Consider the following 17,061-nt stretch of genomic DNA (forward strand, 5'->3'; position numbering starts at 1 on the left):
TGGAGGGCAAATACGGGGAGAAACACCTGCCCTTTGGTGCTATCCCCTCCTTTGCAAAGGAGGGGGAAGCAGTTGCTCTTCTGAAATATTTTTAAGAGCTGTGGGGCTAAAAGCAGAGGCAGGGAAACAAGCACAACTCTGCCACTGTTTTATGAGGGTGCTCCAGAGAGGCCATCGTCCCGACCCAGCGCTGAGGAGACCGGAGCAGGCCACACAGAGTAGTACTCAAAAAACTAAAGCAGCCTCTTTATTTTATACATAACCATCAGTATAAAAAGTTTATTACATAAGAGCTGTTTTGTTTACAATATATTATATTGCCTCAAGCCGATGCAGAAAGTTCATACAGTATAGTTCTACTTTGTTTACAATATATTATGTTGCTTAAATGGCACCACCGCAGTCTATTTTTAATATGCAGTACTTTGCAAAACTGTAAGGCCAAAAATAACATTGAATTATTAGGTTTTTTAAATTAGGTAACTTATTTATTTTTCTTAGGCAAAAGTCTAAATACACAATAGCAAAAATGTAAAAGGTACCTTTCTTTTGTCTTAGGCAAATTAAATCTGTAGCCGTTGAAATGATTCAGGTTAGCATCTATGAGGTTTTCTGCTTGAATATTGTTACTTAATTTTTGGAAAATATTTGCAGCTATATAATTAAAAAAAGGAAGTTCAAACATAACTGAAGTATAGTACAAAACACCATCCAAAGCACTGAAAGAAGAAGCCTATATAATCATGCTATAGAAGTATTTATAAAACTTAAAAGGAATAGTAAATATCAGCTCAGTGGTTTATAATGAAGCTAATAAAATTCCAGCCGGTAATCTTAACTGTAATGAACAGCATTTTAACATTCAATCCGTGAGAGGTTAATGAAGGCTATGAACTTTGTGTAACACGAACCATTTCAGATGTTGGAGTTCACCAGATATAATTGGATTCGGGTGGAACATGCCGCTCCTCGGTCTTTTTTGGCGAAGGCGTGTGCTGCCTGTGCTTGCTGCCTGCTGGCCTCGGGGCGCTCAGACCGCTGGCTCCGTACCCTGGAAAATTATCCAGTTCAAGAGAAAAGGAACACAGAAGCGGGCTTGCGATCCACTGCTAATATTTCAAGTGGAAACAGTCATCCCCCCCGCCCCCGTTCGAACAAAGGATTTTGCTACGCCTCATGCGACCACTCGCCCCTCTCTGTGGCCCCCCAGATGGATGAGGTGCTGCCAGACGGGCTAAATCGCAGAAAGATGCTCTTGCCTTGCCAGGGAGCCCAGGGGACCATCAGTGCACCCAGGCTGTCACTCAGCCCCGGGTTCACACACCGCACAGCCCACGCCGGTGGGTGACGGGCGTAAGCATCCCTCCCCCCCCCCGGGGGGGAATCTGAGCCAGCTACCTGAGCTTGGCTTTGGTTTATGGCTGAATGCAAAGAGAAAGAACAGCAGTGACAATAAACACCTAAGGGGAAAAAAAAACCAGTCTGAAACAGGCTTAGCAGAGCTGCTTTGTTGTGGAAAATGAAAACGAACAATAAAAATGGAATTCAAAGTTATTATGTTGTAATTATTTATAGTTTCATTTACCCATCTCATTACTTAAAGCTCATGGAAATGACTTCGAAAACCTGAGTTCCGTGTTTGATTTTTTTAACCACTTCTTTATAAGAAAACAGCTTTACCGAGGAGCCATTCATTTGATGGCGCATGAAGTAAGTCTCTCAAATTAACTATAAATCTCCTCTCAAGATCAGGAGATGTTTGGTTTTAGCTGAAAAGCGTGAACTGCAGTGCATGCAGACTTGTATGTGCAATTTAAGCCCTACATGGGCACTTAAAATGGGGGTGAATTTTACCCAAATGGCCTGTTTTCAGTTTCTTTGCTGAATACAAAGAGACTTTGGCAGCGTTAAACACAGCAGGACTGTACCCAAACTTCAAGCAATTAAGGATGGAAAACCTGGAAGCTAACAATAAAGTGTGGCTATTGACTCTTCATAACACTGCAGTTAACGAGCTTTGGTTTTGTTGTACAGGTAATTATTTCTTTGGGGATGTTCATCCATAGTATGCATTTTTTTCACTTGCTATCTCAGTTCTTTATAAGAAGAGTATTACAAGAAGAAGAAGTTGATATTGAACTTATGAATTGAAGTTCATAGTGATTTCCATTTTTTCTAACCACAACTTCTATTAATGGTATTTCTCCTTCAGGGAATGACATAAATGCTTAAAGACAGGTCCATTAGCTAACAGCAGAAAAGCAGACCCCCCAAAACCTAATTTTCACAGCATAATCCATTTTAGTTAGATAATACTAATTTTTAATGAAGCAACTATATTTATTCTAATATATTTTAATATGATACAAATCACAGGCATCAAAAGCATTCAATGATGATCATTCAGTTGATGCTGCAATGTAAGATTTGTATTTCTTATGGCTAATTGGTGGGTTTTATAGCTGCAAATTTTTTCAACTTTTTTTTTATTATTGACACTGAAAACATAAAATGTTTATCATTAGCAAGCAGTGTTTAAGATAAACATTAATACCTCATGGGTATACAGAATGTCTCTTGAAGATCTGCTGTTACAGCAGTATTGCACATGAAATACATAATTAAATCTGAAGTTCTCACTGGATATATCCAATTGCCTTTCAAATAATTTTATAGTGCTATTTTAAATCCAGTGAAATGATCAGTTACCTCACTGGGTGTCAAACGGGTCAACAGCCACAACAGAAATTCAATTTAAGGAGTTTTTTTGGACAATATCTTTTGTGGTCTGTGGAGGATGGGTGGGCAAGAGAAGGAGAAAACTCTGAAGTCAGTAAGCATAGATCTTGCACAAGTCTTCCAAGTTTTCCCCAAAGTTTCTAAAGGACATTTCATTTTTTCTAAGTTTTAATCATCAGCTTTAAAACCTGGTGGAGTTTTATCTCTAAAAATGCCTACCCAACATTTTAAAGCCAGCTGACATTACTGAGGAGCAGTGAAGGACTTTAGATCCCTTTCATATCATGGGTGGAAGACACATGAGGTCATCTAAGAAACCTGGTTGATACTAGATTCTGGAATTTCTAATAAAAGGGTGATCTTGATAAAACACTTTTAAATGATTCTGAGGGTTTTTAAAGTAGTTAAAATGATGGAATACTGAAAATCTTTGTTTTATTGTTTGGATTAAAGATTGAAAAACTGGAGTGTGGTATCATTATGATGCTGGAAAGGCTCTTGAAGCAGTCATTTCTGTATGGCATCGGATGTGTAAGACCCCCGATACAGACTCCTGGGGTTTGTTTCTCACTTACTTTTATTGCAGTGTCTCCCGTGCCAGCCTTCTTTGCACTGGCATTTGTTGGGCTCAGCGCAGGTGCCGTACAGGCCACAGCTGGGTTCGCAGACCGCTGTAAGAAAGCGAGCGCATACGTCTGACCTCTTCGCATTTCATCCCGAGACAGAGTTGCATATTTGCTTCCCCTGCTGTTCCTCACGATGGGTTGGTCCTGGCATGGGCTGGGGCTCTCACAGTAAATCTGTGCCTTTGTGCAGAGCCCCAAAATGTTTCACCCCCCCCTCCAACTCCTTGGGAAAGCCTGGCTCAGTCTCTCGCAGGGAGAAGTAGATCGAACAGCAGAGCTGAGCATACACCAGAACCAACGGGAGAAGGAGGGTAACCCCCAGCATCCTTCTCACAAAGCACTTCTGTTGGATTTTAATCTTGCAATGTATTGACATTTTATTAAGCATTTTTCTGTTACTAAACTGCTGAGCTGACACATTGCTGTTTTATAGAAACTCAGAGTACAGAAGAGACTGTGGGGAGGCTTTTGTAAATACCTCACATTTCTGGTTTCAGAATTCCCTTAAGTCTGGTGTATGCTGTATGTCCAGAAAGTAAATTAACCTGAAATACTTTGACAATTAGTGCTGACATTACATAAAAAGATACTGTACAACCAGTTGTCCTGTAACAAGGACTGATGGAGTGGCTTTGGTACTTACGCTTTGAACACAGGTCTCCCTGGTAGCCTTTGGAGCACTTGCATTTATTCTTACCAGTACATTTGCCTCCATTTCGACAGGGCTGATGGCATTTACCTAGAAATCAAAACCACAAAACCAATGGTCTTAGTCCCCTGCACCTACTGAAGACAGGTGTCTGAGAAGCCCAAAAACCTCACTGGATGCTGGTGTAAGAGTGTGCGCTGTGGATCCATCAGGAACACTCTGCTTCAAGTCTGTGCTTCCAATTTATATGTATTCTTCTGTTTTGAAAATATGACAATAATTTGGCACGGCCAAACCCCGTGTGCCCGTGCAGTTTTCGCCTGGATTTGTGCCACTCGGACTCTGCAGAGTCCCCCATGCCACCGGGCAGTATTGCCTCCTGCTCTCCTCACCCGTGGTGCAGGAGGCAGCAGCACCCAGACTTTGTGTTTGGGATCCATACCCAGGGGGTCACAAGCAGAAGAAAATCTGGTGGCATCCAAGAGAGATTTTAAGCAATAGGACGCTCAGGAACTGAGCGGTATGGCAGCTACTTGCAGACACTCCATAGATTGGCTGGGTCTGTCAGCTTGTAACAAGCGGCTGTGGAGCACCATGATGCTGCGGATGGTGCAGTGAGGGCTGTTCCACACCACAGCTCAGGAACTAAAGGCACATTAAAAAAGCATGCCCTTCTTTCCTGTTTGCAAAGAACAGAGCAACTTTGGTAACAGTAATTAGAACTGGCAGACATTTTTCAAGGCTTTTGGTCCGGAAATTACTTTCCCTCACATTCACACTCTGCCAAAGGAAGAGGCTGGGTCTGACGGCGCTGGTGTAGGAAGGTTTGTTTGGCCCTGATTCGCCTGGGATGGAGGACACCCACATTGGTGGAGGAGACCCACACTCAAGTTCCTCCTGGGCCTGACTCACACCAAGAGCTTTCCTCAAACTTAACATCAAGTCTCCCATCACCAGACTGTCGATCCCTTCTTAGAATTTGTCTGCATTATTGAACTAATTAAATCTTTACTTATTTCTAGGAAGGGCAAGCACAGCACCCATGAGCTAGGTCACCCCTAAACCAAGGGATGCTCCCTGCCATGTCCCTGGGCACTCTTGGGCCATCAGAAACTATGCCCTCAGCCTCTTGCCTCTTCGGTGGCCGTATGTACCAGTCCAGCTTTTCTCACTGTTGTCCAAAACCTTTTTTTCATTGTTACTAATCACACAACATTTTCTAGATTCTTCAGAAAAAAAACAAACCAAAATGCCCTTCCTAGATTTAGCACTAATATTTAGTGAATTTGTGAGCAAACAAAAACTGGAACCTGGGGCAGCAAACTGCTTCCTTTCCTCTTTTAAAAAAAATAATGTTAATTGAGACCTGCATGTAATAATTTAAGCATCAACACTGGCTTGCTGTGCTTGAAAACCTCAGCAAATGCACTCATCTCAGGATCACAGCCTGTCCCCTTGGGAGCTCAATGCCCCAAGCAGTGCTTGCTCAGCTCTCAACACCAGCAGATTTCTGCGATGCATGTGTGTATTGTCAATATAAAAGAAACATTTGTTCTTAATGTGCATAATTATTTTAATAGCCCTGAAACAAGCTTCATAACCAGCTGATGGAACAAACTGTGCTAGGGACAGTTTCTGCAAAAGCACAACTTCCCCTGAGGAGTCTGTGGAGAGGGAACCTTTAGGTATTCTAGTTTGCAAGCATTTGGATCCTAAGTAATCAATGACCCAAAGAAGCAATGCTAAGGAAATCCAGGAATTTTCCTAGTTCTTGATGTAAATCTGGAGAATATGGGTCAAGGGGTGTGATACCAACTTCCACCGAGTTACATTAGGCAAGCATTTGGCTCAGCACAGCTCAATTAACTTTGGACTGAGATACTTTCACAGAATGAAGGAAAGAGTAATAACTCTCTCTGATATTGACTGAGAAATGGAACAAGCAACAAAACAGTTGGTGACAAATGGGGGAGGAATCCAAAACAAAATAAAATTCTCTGGACTCAAACTGAAACACTAATTAGAGACAGTGCATAACTAGAGCTAGAAAAAATCTGGAAGACTGTGAATGCTTGTTACTATTGTAGACTGGGTCCAGTACATTTCCCAGGAGTCTTAGAGAGTGATTCAACTATTAGACAATCTCTAAGCAATATTACTAAAAAAACCAACAACTTTGCAGTTTTCCGAAGATGGCTTTCTGCCTGTGGAAAGGTTTTCTCCCCTTGTTATTTCAAGACCCCCATGACTGAATGTAGCTGGCTCTGGATCTAAAAGAGACTGAGTTGTGTTTCTCCTCTGGTGTTTCCAAGCCTCGTCTAGCATTTCTTGCAGTCTTCCACTGTTGCGCTGGCACTGGTGCAGTGCCCAGAGGTGGCAGGAGCCATCAATCACGGTCTAACAATTGCTGTCCCAGCTTTACAAAAGCCAAGGCAAGTGCATAGCTTGCTTTGCTCTCATCAACATGACCCCAGTTTAGCTCTTAGCATACGCTGATCCTAATTTTTTCTTCTCTCTTTTGTACAGAAACTAGCTTACTGCCTGTATTTTAATTAACTTAATTTGAGTTGCACAGGTAAGCCTTTGCAAGAAGCCAAAGTCAGTTGTACCTATCCCAAGTAGCAGTAGACAACAATGAATTTAAGAGCCCCTGGGACAGATCAATTAAGTGCAGCACCCTTAATTATAAGTGCTATGGTATCAGTTCAAAGAATTTTCCTCAAAAACCCACCATTGACATAAAATACATTCTTCTCAAACTTTGAACCAAACCTTATTCACCATCTGAGAAGTATCAGCAGTTGACTTCTTGGGGACTGAAGAAAGAAATAAGATTCTGTCAGTGTCAATTTTGAATTTGATGTAAGCAAAGGTAAATTCAGTGGAAACCCACACTGTTGTTCTTGCTGACATCCGATCTGAACTTATATCAAAGGGCAATCGGTATTAATTAAATAACAAGAAAGCTTTACTGCTTCCATTTGGCTCCAGTTTTGATTAGGTAAAAAGGAGTTGCAAAATGCCTTGTAACATATAGAGATATGGTGAAACATTTACATAGGTCTACTGTTTATCTACACATAAATACTGAGCAAAACGTAGGTCTTAGAGTATCTGTGTTCTTCCTTTGTACAGTAATTAATTTATTGTCCTGTACTGGCTGACAGCATGATAGAGTTTATTGCAAAGTATTTGATGATACAAATTTCATAACTGTGAGAAGAGCATGTCTCTGCCGATGCATACTAAGAAATCAGCTCTTACGTATCCCAGGCCAAATGCTGCTCTCTGTGCTCCTGTGAAGGCACTGGGGAACGTCAGTGAGATTATTTACAGCAGGGGAAGCTCCTCACACAGTGTCCTGTTAGAAGCTTTAAGCCCAGAAAGAATGACCTGGGTCTATGTTCTCAAAACCAAAATGCTCATCTCTATTCAAGTGTGGGGAACTATAGAATTAATCCAATTTAACAGAGCTGTGAGAAAACTCTTCTTTTAGTGAGATCAAATACTTGACAGCTGACCTCCCAGGTCTGTTCCAGCCTGGCCGTTTCTCCACCCCCAGCTTTACACAGCACACTTGGATCACCCGTTAGCTAAAATATTTTGAAGGGCTTTGATGCTAAACTTCTGAAAAGTTTTTGTCGCTTTGATGTTTGCGACACGGATTTTCAAGTTGCCATGTGAATGCAACTTAATACATTAAGTGAAAACTCTCAGCTCTTACGGTTCAGTCCTCCCTTTGCCCCAAACCCTTCCATTCCCAGCTTATAGTAGCCCGTTCAAAGCTGCGGGTTCAACCCTAATCTGCTGTGCCCAAGTGCGAATTGCCGCAACATTGGAAAATAGCTGCTCCACGCGGGCTTGGCGCAGCAGCACATCTGCCTGCCACAGAGTATCGCTCGCGTACTTATGGCTTGAGGGTTGTCACCAAGCCTTGTTTGTAAGAACAAAACAAGGCAGGGGGTGAGATGGTCTAGCAACGCATCAAACTCATCAGTAAGTAACGCAGTTGGAGTCATGCGGCATCTGAGTCTCTGAGGGCCCCAACCTGCCATGTCAGACCCTCGCTGTGAGCCCAGCAGAGGCAGGTAGTGCTTCATCATTCACACACTGACACTAGAATAAGTTGATGTAAGTGAAAGCAAGCACATGGAGATGCTACTCACTAATTTCACACTGGTCTCCTTCATAGCCCGAAGGACAAATGCATTTTCCCAAATAGAAACACGTTCCTCCATTGAAACAGGTGGTTGTACAGTTTGCTGAAACAAATAAAACAGGCGTTTCACTAATATGAACTCAGCCTGTGTTGGCCTTAATGTTTTCTGCTGCTCATCAGAAATAAACATTGAGGTTTAAAAAAAGTTGCATTAACATCTTTTCATCTGGTTTACAAAGGAAGACTGAAATGTGGTTTTTTTGTACATAACGCTTTACATGGGGGGGGACACAAGTCAATATAGAAAGAGACAAGTGAACAATACAGCAGTGAGATCCCTGAGGACAGACTGTGTCACATCTCTATCAATCCTCACACCTAAAGCTCGTTGAAGGATCAAGTCGCTATTGCTATTGAAACTGCCGGTGTCTGATAAAAGGAGCATAACCTAGGACTGAAAGTTACTTCTACAAGAGGATACTTCACTACAGTTCTTAATGCTTTGGGAGGTTTGAGGTTTAGCTAGAAAGAAACCTTTGTAAGTTTTTGCTGTGGGGTGACATAGAAGCAAATGCTGTGTCTGTCACCTGCCAAATTACTTACATAGTATTAGATGTGACTTTTCACCAAAGAGCTGGGATTCACATTAATCTTACAGTTCAGTATCCTTCAAGACATTGGGAGCTTTTCATGACAATGTACTTTGGAAACATTTTCTACATACAGTAAAGGTCTCATCAAGGACTAGATACAAGTCAGAAGGACTTTGACCACACCAGTTTGTGCAAGCATACCTAAAGGTCTAGGAAGGTTCCCATTATTTTGCTGGAAAGCCCACAAGGACCTTTTGCATTTAGTCATTACTTCATATAGTTCTGCAACAATAAACGCAACGTGATGTCCTGTAATCTCTGTCATGAGCAGGTCAGTTGTATTTCTGCAGGAAACTACTTGGTTTTTTACTGCGTGGTAGCTTGGACTGTTCCAAATTACTGTTCTGAACAACTGATTGTTCCTTTTCATCCCTTCTGAGCCACAATGCAGCAACAAAAATGAATAAATCACTTATTTTTTCATGTGTCCAGATTCAACAAATTAATGGACTAACTAATTAGTAAAACTAATTTTACTCCATGAAACTAGAGTTCAAAAAGCAATCATATTCTTTCCTAGGCAAGAAATATATGTGAATTTTGTGGTAGGTCCCACAGCTTTCAATGGATCACCCAAAGAGATCATCTAAATTACCCTTCACTGAGCTGGTGTATATGGATGCTTGCACATCCAGCTGCAAAAGCACTTCCAGCAGGTCTCAGGTTCTGCTAAAGCATCTATTTGAAGAATCATGAAACAATGCCTTTTAAAACTTAATTCATCGCTTGCCTGACTTTCCAAGATCCACTCCCAGAAGGAAACTAGCACAGAGGATAAAGACAGCTTGCCAAATACGGAGCCTGAGGGGGTTTAGCTGGCAGTTACCTTTGTCGCAGTTGATGCCGTAGAACCCCGGGGGACAGATGCAGAGGCCGGGGGTGATGCAGAGCCCACCGTTCATGCAGCGAGGAGCACACAGTGCTGAGGAGCAGGAAGAACAGAAAAAAACATCGCTGATATGATAGCAACTGACTATTTGGATACACAGCGCATTGTCTCCTTAAGCTACTTTTCCTTCTGCTGAAGGTAACAAGTCATCTTTGTAAAGCATCTTTGTAAGTGGGTTAAATCAATTACATCTCTGGTTTGTATCTGGCAATTTGTATAGAGCGTTACTAAAAACGGTGAAGAATAAATTTTGTTCAAATCTGGTTCCATATGTAAGCAGAAATTGCCTCTTGTACAGTTTAATTCCAAACTGGGGAGAGCAAAGTGCCCTCCTACGCCCTCGGGACATTTGAACTCCCCCCCCCGCCCCGGTCTCTATAACTGGACTCTGGTGCTGCAGCTGGTGTCTCAGTTCTGCAGACAGGACTGTGTCTTCAGGGGCTGCGCTCACAGGGGTCAGCAATTCAGTGGGGTTCCCAGGCAGGCTTTACAGCGAACCCCACCTGAGCATAAGCATGGATGCCTCATTTAGGCTAGGGGAGCCTGTCCCATGGCCTGGTTTGGTGGCCAGACTGTTCTGCATGCTCCCCATGAACTTTCTCCAGAGCCCCTGGGCTCTCCCAAGAATTCTCTGCAGTTGTGGCCACCCCACAAGGCTCTTCCAGGGAGGCACGTCAGGTGGCAACGCTTCATTTCGTGGTTGCCCACAAATGGTACATGGAGTGAGGCTGGGCCCATACTAGTGAGTTAAAACAGCACCCAGGCATGGGGCCAAGTGGGGGAACAGGATCATCCATCTCGTGAAATTGTTGGTGCCACTCCTGGCACAGCTTTGTCCCTGTACAACCGGCAAACCCTTGTGGGCATGGCCCTGGGGCGAGCAGCAGCCACAGGCTCCTCCCAGCAGGGAGTTTGGAAGGTGGTTTTTTGGAGGGTAAGGGAGTTTACTAAACATACGAATGCAAACTGCACCATTCCAGTTGGCCTCCAGGCCAGAGAACTCATCCTTTGTACTTAATATTTTGGATGTAGCCAGAGCATCTGGGGGCTCAGTGAAGGATGCCATTGGAATAGGATGCCCATGGGGATGGTTTGCTCCATTTGCAAGTCATCCCTGAGGGAGGTGAGGGAAGAGATAGGAAGAAGAGCTAGTTTCCTCGCCAAGTCACTCAATTTCTTGGTCCCTCACTCCTGGAAATGTTGTTTGGGGCTATTAGTCACTAATGGAAAGGAAAAGGAGACTCTTTCCTTCATCTTCCCATCTTTGTTGTCAGGCAGCCTCCAAATTAGATCTTATCTCCGAATTAGGTATTATCTCCAAATAAACAAATGCTGAACAACAAAAGTCCTGTGCTTTGTTTCCCAGCTAGTCCTCATTAGCAGAAGAATTTTATTTAATCTTTTTGCCAGATGGATTCCCTGTGATTAAGGATCACTTAGCTATTGTGTCAGTTTTTGTTAAAAGCAATCTCTTGGAGAGAAAACATCTTTCTTGCAGGCAATTAATGTTTCCATTAGGCTGTGGATGATGATAGTAATTCTCTTACATGTGTGGACTCAAAACATATGAAATCTTCAGGAAAAGCCATTCTTTTAGGGGAGGCTGCAGCGCAGTAGTTACAGTTTTGTTGAGATTATCGTAAAGAAGACAGTTGAGAATATTTTTTTTAAATTACCTTTCTCACAGTGAGGCCCGTAAAATCCATCTGGACATTCACAGACATGTCTTTCGTTGCAAAATCCTCCGTTTCTGCATCCTCCTGGACACTCCGCTTCATAAAACATAATGACAATCTTAATTGGGTATTACATACTTCAGCTGTCAGCCAACTTTCGGTAGGATCAATATACCTCTTTGATGCAACAGTAAAAATATTTGCTGACAGACAGGCAAATGCTGACAGAAATGGAAGTTCAGCTAAGACCTCCTCAAGAGAAATTAGTTTCTTTTTTGTTAGTCTACAAATAGAGGTTTCATCGTGCATTCAGACAAACGCACGACGCACTTGTTGACAGTCCGTGCATTTCCATTGCTCTGCTGTTCTGTAAGTGCATAAGCAATGTGGATGCTCTGCACAATCCAGCACTTTCTCCTCTGTGCGGAAACGAGCAGGCAGCCGATGCAGGACTTGCATCGCTGGTTAGACCTGCCCTTAGCGCACAGAACCAGTTTCAATTTCTGCAGCCCTAATTAGACTGCACTGCAACTTGCATTGAATTAATGATTACATTTGTTACTACTGAGGTGACAAAGTGATGAAATCTCTACTCAAATGAAAGAGTCAGCTTCAAGGATAGATGAAAGGAGATCAGAAAGGAAGATGAAAGCACTCCTGCACAGTGGCCCTATATCATCATCCAACTCATTCACATTTCAACTATCGATCAAACACTGCTTAAAGCATTTGGCAACACTGCCTGCATTATGCAAGGATGAGAAAACCTCTGGGTACCATCACCATCCTCAAAACACCAGAGTCCATCGAACAAGAGGCAAAACAAATTGAACCCTATGGAAGCCCATGAAAACATGACTGCTGGGTAGAAAAAAAATGGCTCAAAAATACCTTCCTAGATCTCTCACAGAGAAGGCGGCAGGCAGGAGAGGCTGCCTACTGCCATTAGAAAAAGCGAACATCACTTGTGATCAGTGGTACCAGGGCCACAGGGCAGCTTCAGCAGAGTAGGCATGACCTTCTCATCTTGATGCTAGATGACGCATGCTGGATGACACTCCAAGTAGCAACGTTCAAAAACTCTGAGGTAGACCAATCTGTCTCAACCCAAACTCTAAGGCCATCTATTCGACAGCAATTGGCCGTAACGTCAGCATCACATCTTTTTTTTTTTTTTCCCTTTAGTGTAACAGTGCTGTAAACATACATGACTGACAACACCTGCCAACAGCATCCCTACCTCTTTTCCGTTCCCTCTTTGGGAAGTGCCAGCACCTACCATCCTTAGGCTGTAAAAATGTACCATGGATTCACACTGATTCCCAACTGAATAATACCTGAGTTCAAACTGAAGTGTTAAAGTCTTTAAGGTGCACTTGTTTAAAGTGGCAAGGAGTACCAGGATGTCTATAAATTCAGGAGGGTCAGGTTGCCTGAAACATTTTTACAGCCCACAGAGATTCTTTAAACTGCAACTCCTATTAATACAGTGGAAAACAGGAAAACATCATCCTGGACTTAAAAAATTTGAATGATTCTCCCTTCTTCTAATATTTGAGTCAGGTGACATATCTGTTAGACTCATACACAAATAAACTTTTGGTTTTGAAAATTTAGCTAATAGCTGATTAGAGCCACAGGAAATGTTTGCTGCTATAACTACAAGCACTATTCTGCTGCACTCATGTAATAGCTCCCTATTCAGTGGGATACGAAGGGTAACTCCGAGACTAAAGAAAAGGAAGGAAAATCTGATGTACTGATCAGGTAGCTTGATATTGTGTACAACTGCCAAACAAACAGGAAAGAGAGAGGAGGAAACATGTAATTTTAAAATGCTCTTCTAACCAAGGCCATAGATACATGAAGCAAAAAGAGTTGCTTTGAAAGTAAAGCTGTTTGCAGCAGTAGTAACAGTGGTAAAGGCTTTTGGGTCTTATTGTGTTCCAACAGTGTACTCTAGGACTCTTTCTGGAAATCTTTCTCCCTTTGTACCCGAATGCAGAGCTGCTATTCATTATGGAAAATGCATGGTTAAATACATAACATTTCAAACTGAAAAATAGGAAAACATAATTTTCTGTGTGGCCACCTCTTAGCCACAACAAATCCTCTCCTCTCCCACAAAATTGCTCCCTTGCTCCCCTCACTTCCTCTGGCAGGGGCCCTTCCGGATGGACAAGAATGACTGGAAACAGTGACCGGGGCCCTGGCAGGAGGAATCGGAGCTCCTCGTCGTGAATGACGTCTTTCAGAGGAAGAAATGTCACCCCTACTCTAACACTGACTGGTAAGGACATTCTCATCCTTCTCAGCATCTGTCCCAAAACTCTGCGGTGTCCACCTCACCAGACAGAAGGCAGGAATGGGAGTTATCTCAGTACGCACTGGAAGAGATGGGGTGAGGAAACTCCTCTGCCCACCTCTAGAGTTTGGAAAATCACCCTTGTGTCTCTCAGCTGGCTCTGTGAACAAAGGACTGGGACAAAAATCACCCCCATCTTTCCTGAGAGGCCCATATGACGCAATACTGCTAAATTGTTAAATACTGCATCTCATATTGAAATGGTAACAACAAGAAGTAATAGTACAGAACCGTAACTTGGAGAAATGCTACTACTAAAGTGAGTTTGGAGCCCTCTCTAAGCCACATATTTTCACAAAACACACCTGTAACTCTGCAGTTCCTACTAGATTCCCCCAACGCTATTTCCAAAGTTTATTAAGTTCAGTATCTTTGAACTGAACTGAAAATAAAAAGATAGCAAATGTTTTGTGTTGTATTTACATCAGACACACAACTTCATACATGAGATCTGATTGATTTTGCTTCCATTAAGCCCCCATTTTCCTTCCTGTTTCTCTGCCCACTTCTTCTCCCCCTCCTCCACTTTCCCTGGGCTAATTGGCAGCAGGAAGGCTTCAAAGGAGACAAGCAGCTTTGCTATTTAGGTGTAGTGAGGTTTCAAAGAATAAACAGCTCCTGCTCCTGCTGCTCGCTCTTTAAAGCCACGCTACAGCCCATTAGCTCAGAGAAGAGCGCAGAGAAGAAAGTGTGGGACTGGGAACAAAGATTTAATAGAAGACTAAAAATCTCGCTCTTTGTACATCAGCCCTGTCCTGGGTTAATTTGATACAATTGCACACGACATGGGGTAACTGCCTTATCTGAGACACTGATTTATCAATTTTCACAGCATCAGTTCAAAGTGATAATTATAGTTGTTTGTAGTGTAACAAATCAATCCAGGAAGGCTTATTACACAGTGCTTATGGTTCATATACTGGTTGATTAAACAGGTTCCCTCCTTTCCAAGTAAACATTGCAATAACTTCATTTTGCCCTCCTTCTACCAGTGCATCCTGTGTGTGTTTCCTGCTTGATGACTGCCAAGTACTGAGGACCAGCTTCCACCACCTCACCTGTATCCAAAACTAAGAGGTTGCCATCTGAGCTCCAGAGAAGGTAAAATTTTGCAAAAATGTTCTGGTTTAGGATTTAGGCATTTGTTTTGGATGTGCAAGCTGAGATTTAAGGAACTGTTGAACTAAGGCACCAACCAGTATTAATCGAAGTTGGTGTCCCAATTACAGATCCCAGAAGTTCAGCTCTCCAAATTATGTGCCATTTCTGGAAATGTGAGCCTCAGCTTGTTTTCACAGGACTAGCTCTCCTCTAAGTACCTCAAATCACTTACTAACAGGTGCTTCTCATACGATACATTTCTATTAACGTCCTTGATGTGATGAGCTATGAACAGGAGGGGAAAAGCCTCCAACTCAGTCTGCTAGAGGAGACGTAGTTGGCAGTAAGAAAAAGGTTAGTAAACATGTGGTAAATATACAGCAAATCCACAGCCAGAACCAGAACAGCCTGGCATTCACCACCATTGTGACACATTGTGTGACCACATTATTTCCACCTTCTCTAGCCACTATCCTGAATGAAACATCAGAAAGTTAGGTGACCAAGTCTAACGGTATTTTGGCATGTCCTCTCTTTAGCATACCTTGCTGACAGGTTTTAAAGAAGATGGCGTTCTGAGGGGTCTGGAGAATAATATTGCCTTCTGAATTCATTATGATCACATTCACTTCAAATGCAGCGACCCCATCTTGTTTTCCAAGGCAAGGAAATCCAACCTGAACAACTTAAAAGAGAATAACAACAACAATATTTATATACTTATATATCATAGAATCACAGAATCACAGAATGGTTTGGGTTGGAAGGGACCTCAAAGATCATCTAGTCCCAACCCTCCCACCATGGGCAGGGACACCCTCCACTAGACCAGGTTGCCCAAAGCCTCATCTATATCTATATAAGCCTCATACCTATATACATATAAAATTATACATTGAAATACTAAAAAATGCAGATAATATTTATATCTAAGCTTTAGAGTAATGCCATTGATGAAAACCTGTAGCACAGATACATAGATCACCTTATTCATAGGCAGCTCCAGGACTGGAAGTACAGCAGCACCGGAGATGAGCCTCTGCTCATTTACTGACATAACCCCAACAGTCTACAGCACAGACAGCGATCTTAACACAAACATACTTTTGCTTGCAGATGAGGCAATTACTCATGTGGAGGTATCTAAGGATAGAGCAAAACAAGCTGGAAGCCTCCATTCAATTTTCTAAGCTGAATTGATCACTTTTGAGTCTAAATTTTGCAGACTCTCATACGACTTCTGCAAAAACATCTTACACATTTTGGAAAAAAAATGTTATTTTAGATATGTTTTGCTGTTTTCGCTATTGCAATGAATACTTAAATAAGATACTGATTTAATCAAAACTTACTCCATAAAGTTGTGGCAGGATGGTACACTTGATAAATAAGATCATGGGTGCAAGTACTTAAAAAGAAGACACAGACGCATCGCTCTGACAGAATGTGTTAAGCGTAGCAGTATTTGGAGATTGCCTTTCCAGTGAAAAGTATTCAAACACTTTTGAACTACAAAGAGTTTAAGTAAATAATTAAGGCCAGTAAATCTGGAATATTTTAATAAGGGAGCAAACCCGCTACCTCAGAGCTATGGAATGCTCTGCTGTGATTGTCACAAGTGATCTTAAATAATCAGATGAAATGATTTTATCTCTTTTCTCCAAAATTGGCTCTTTCTAGCTGCTTTATAAGTTAGATCCAGCTAATAGAATTTGTTTATTCATTTCTTCTGAAGCTGGCCTGAGATTTCAGAACCAAATATTGAGCTAATAGCCCTACATTTGGTTTGTTTTAAATTGCTTGTTATAAAAAAAATGGCAAGTCATAATCAGGCCATTTTTGTTATTTGTTGCCTTGGTATAATACAGAATAATTTATTGCTGAAACACATTCTGCTTCTGGTAAGTTCTACAGACTGAAATGTCTGTTGCAGTTTTCATTATAAAGCAACTTCATTGTTGAAGCACTTTTATACCAATCTTTTAAAAGACCATCACAAAAAGCATGTAACCATGTGGTAAGAAAGAAACTCTTACAGTGGATTAAATACAGTTTAAATGCAGTGAACTACTTAAACTGTGGTAACCCTCTTAAGCACAAATGCAGGAAATCAGTGCTTGTACTGAGATATGTGTGACTTAGCTGAGCAAATCGCAATAGGGAGGAAGATAACGACACTACAGTCACATCTAGACTTTATTGAA

The 17,061-nt window shown here is 42.0% G+C and overlaps 1 protein-coding gene across 1 annotated transcript in view; it reads right to left on the minus strand.

Moving 5' to 3' along the window:
* Nucleotides 1-219: 219 nt before the first annotated feature.
* Nucleotides 220-17,061, minus strand: part of WIF1 (Wnt inhibitory factor 1) — a 45,062-nt gene continuing 28,220 nt past the window's right edge. The window contains exons 4-10 of the mRNA XM_075745834.1: nucleotides 15,402-15,542; nucleotides 11,392-11,487; nucleotides 9,653-9,748; nucleotides 8,181-8,276; nucleotides 4,009-4,104; nucleotides 3,315-3,410; nucleotides 220-1,051 (exon numbers count right to left, since the gene is read on the minus strand). Of these exons, the coding sequence (XP_075601949.1) occupies nucleotides 930-1,051; nucleotides 3,315-3,410; nucleotides 4,009-4,104; nucleotides 8,181-8,276; nucleotides 9,653-9,748; nucleotides 11,392-11,487; nucleotides 15,402-15,542 (743 nt within the window). The 3' untranslated portion in view covers nucleotides 220-929. The remainder of the gene's footprint in view (nucleotides 1,052-3,314; nucleotides 3,411-4,008; nucleotides 4,105-8,180; nucleotides 8,277-9,652; nucleotides 9,749-11,391; nucleotides 11,488-15,401; nucleotides 15,543-17,061) is intronic.

This window comes from Balearica regulorum, chromosome 1 (genome assembly GCF_011004875.1).
Source record: "Balearica regulorum gibbericeps isolate bBalReg1 chromosome 1, bBalReg1.pri, whole genome shotgun sequence".
NCBI lineage: Eukaryota > Metazoa > Chordata > Aves > Gruiformes > Gruidae > Balearica > Balearica regulorum.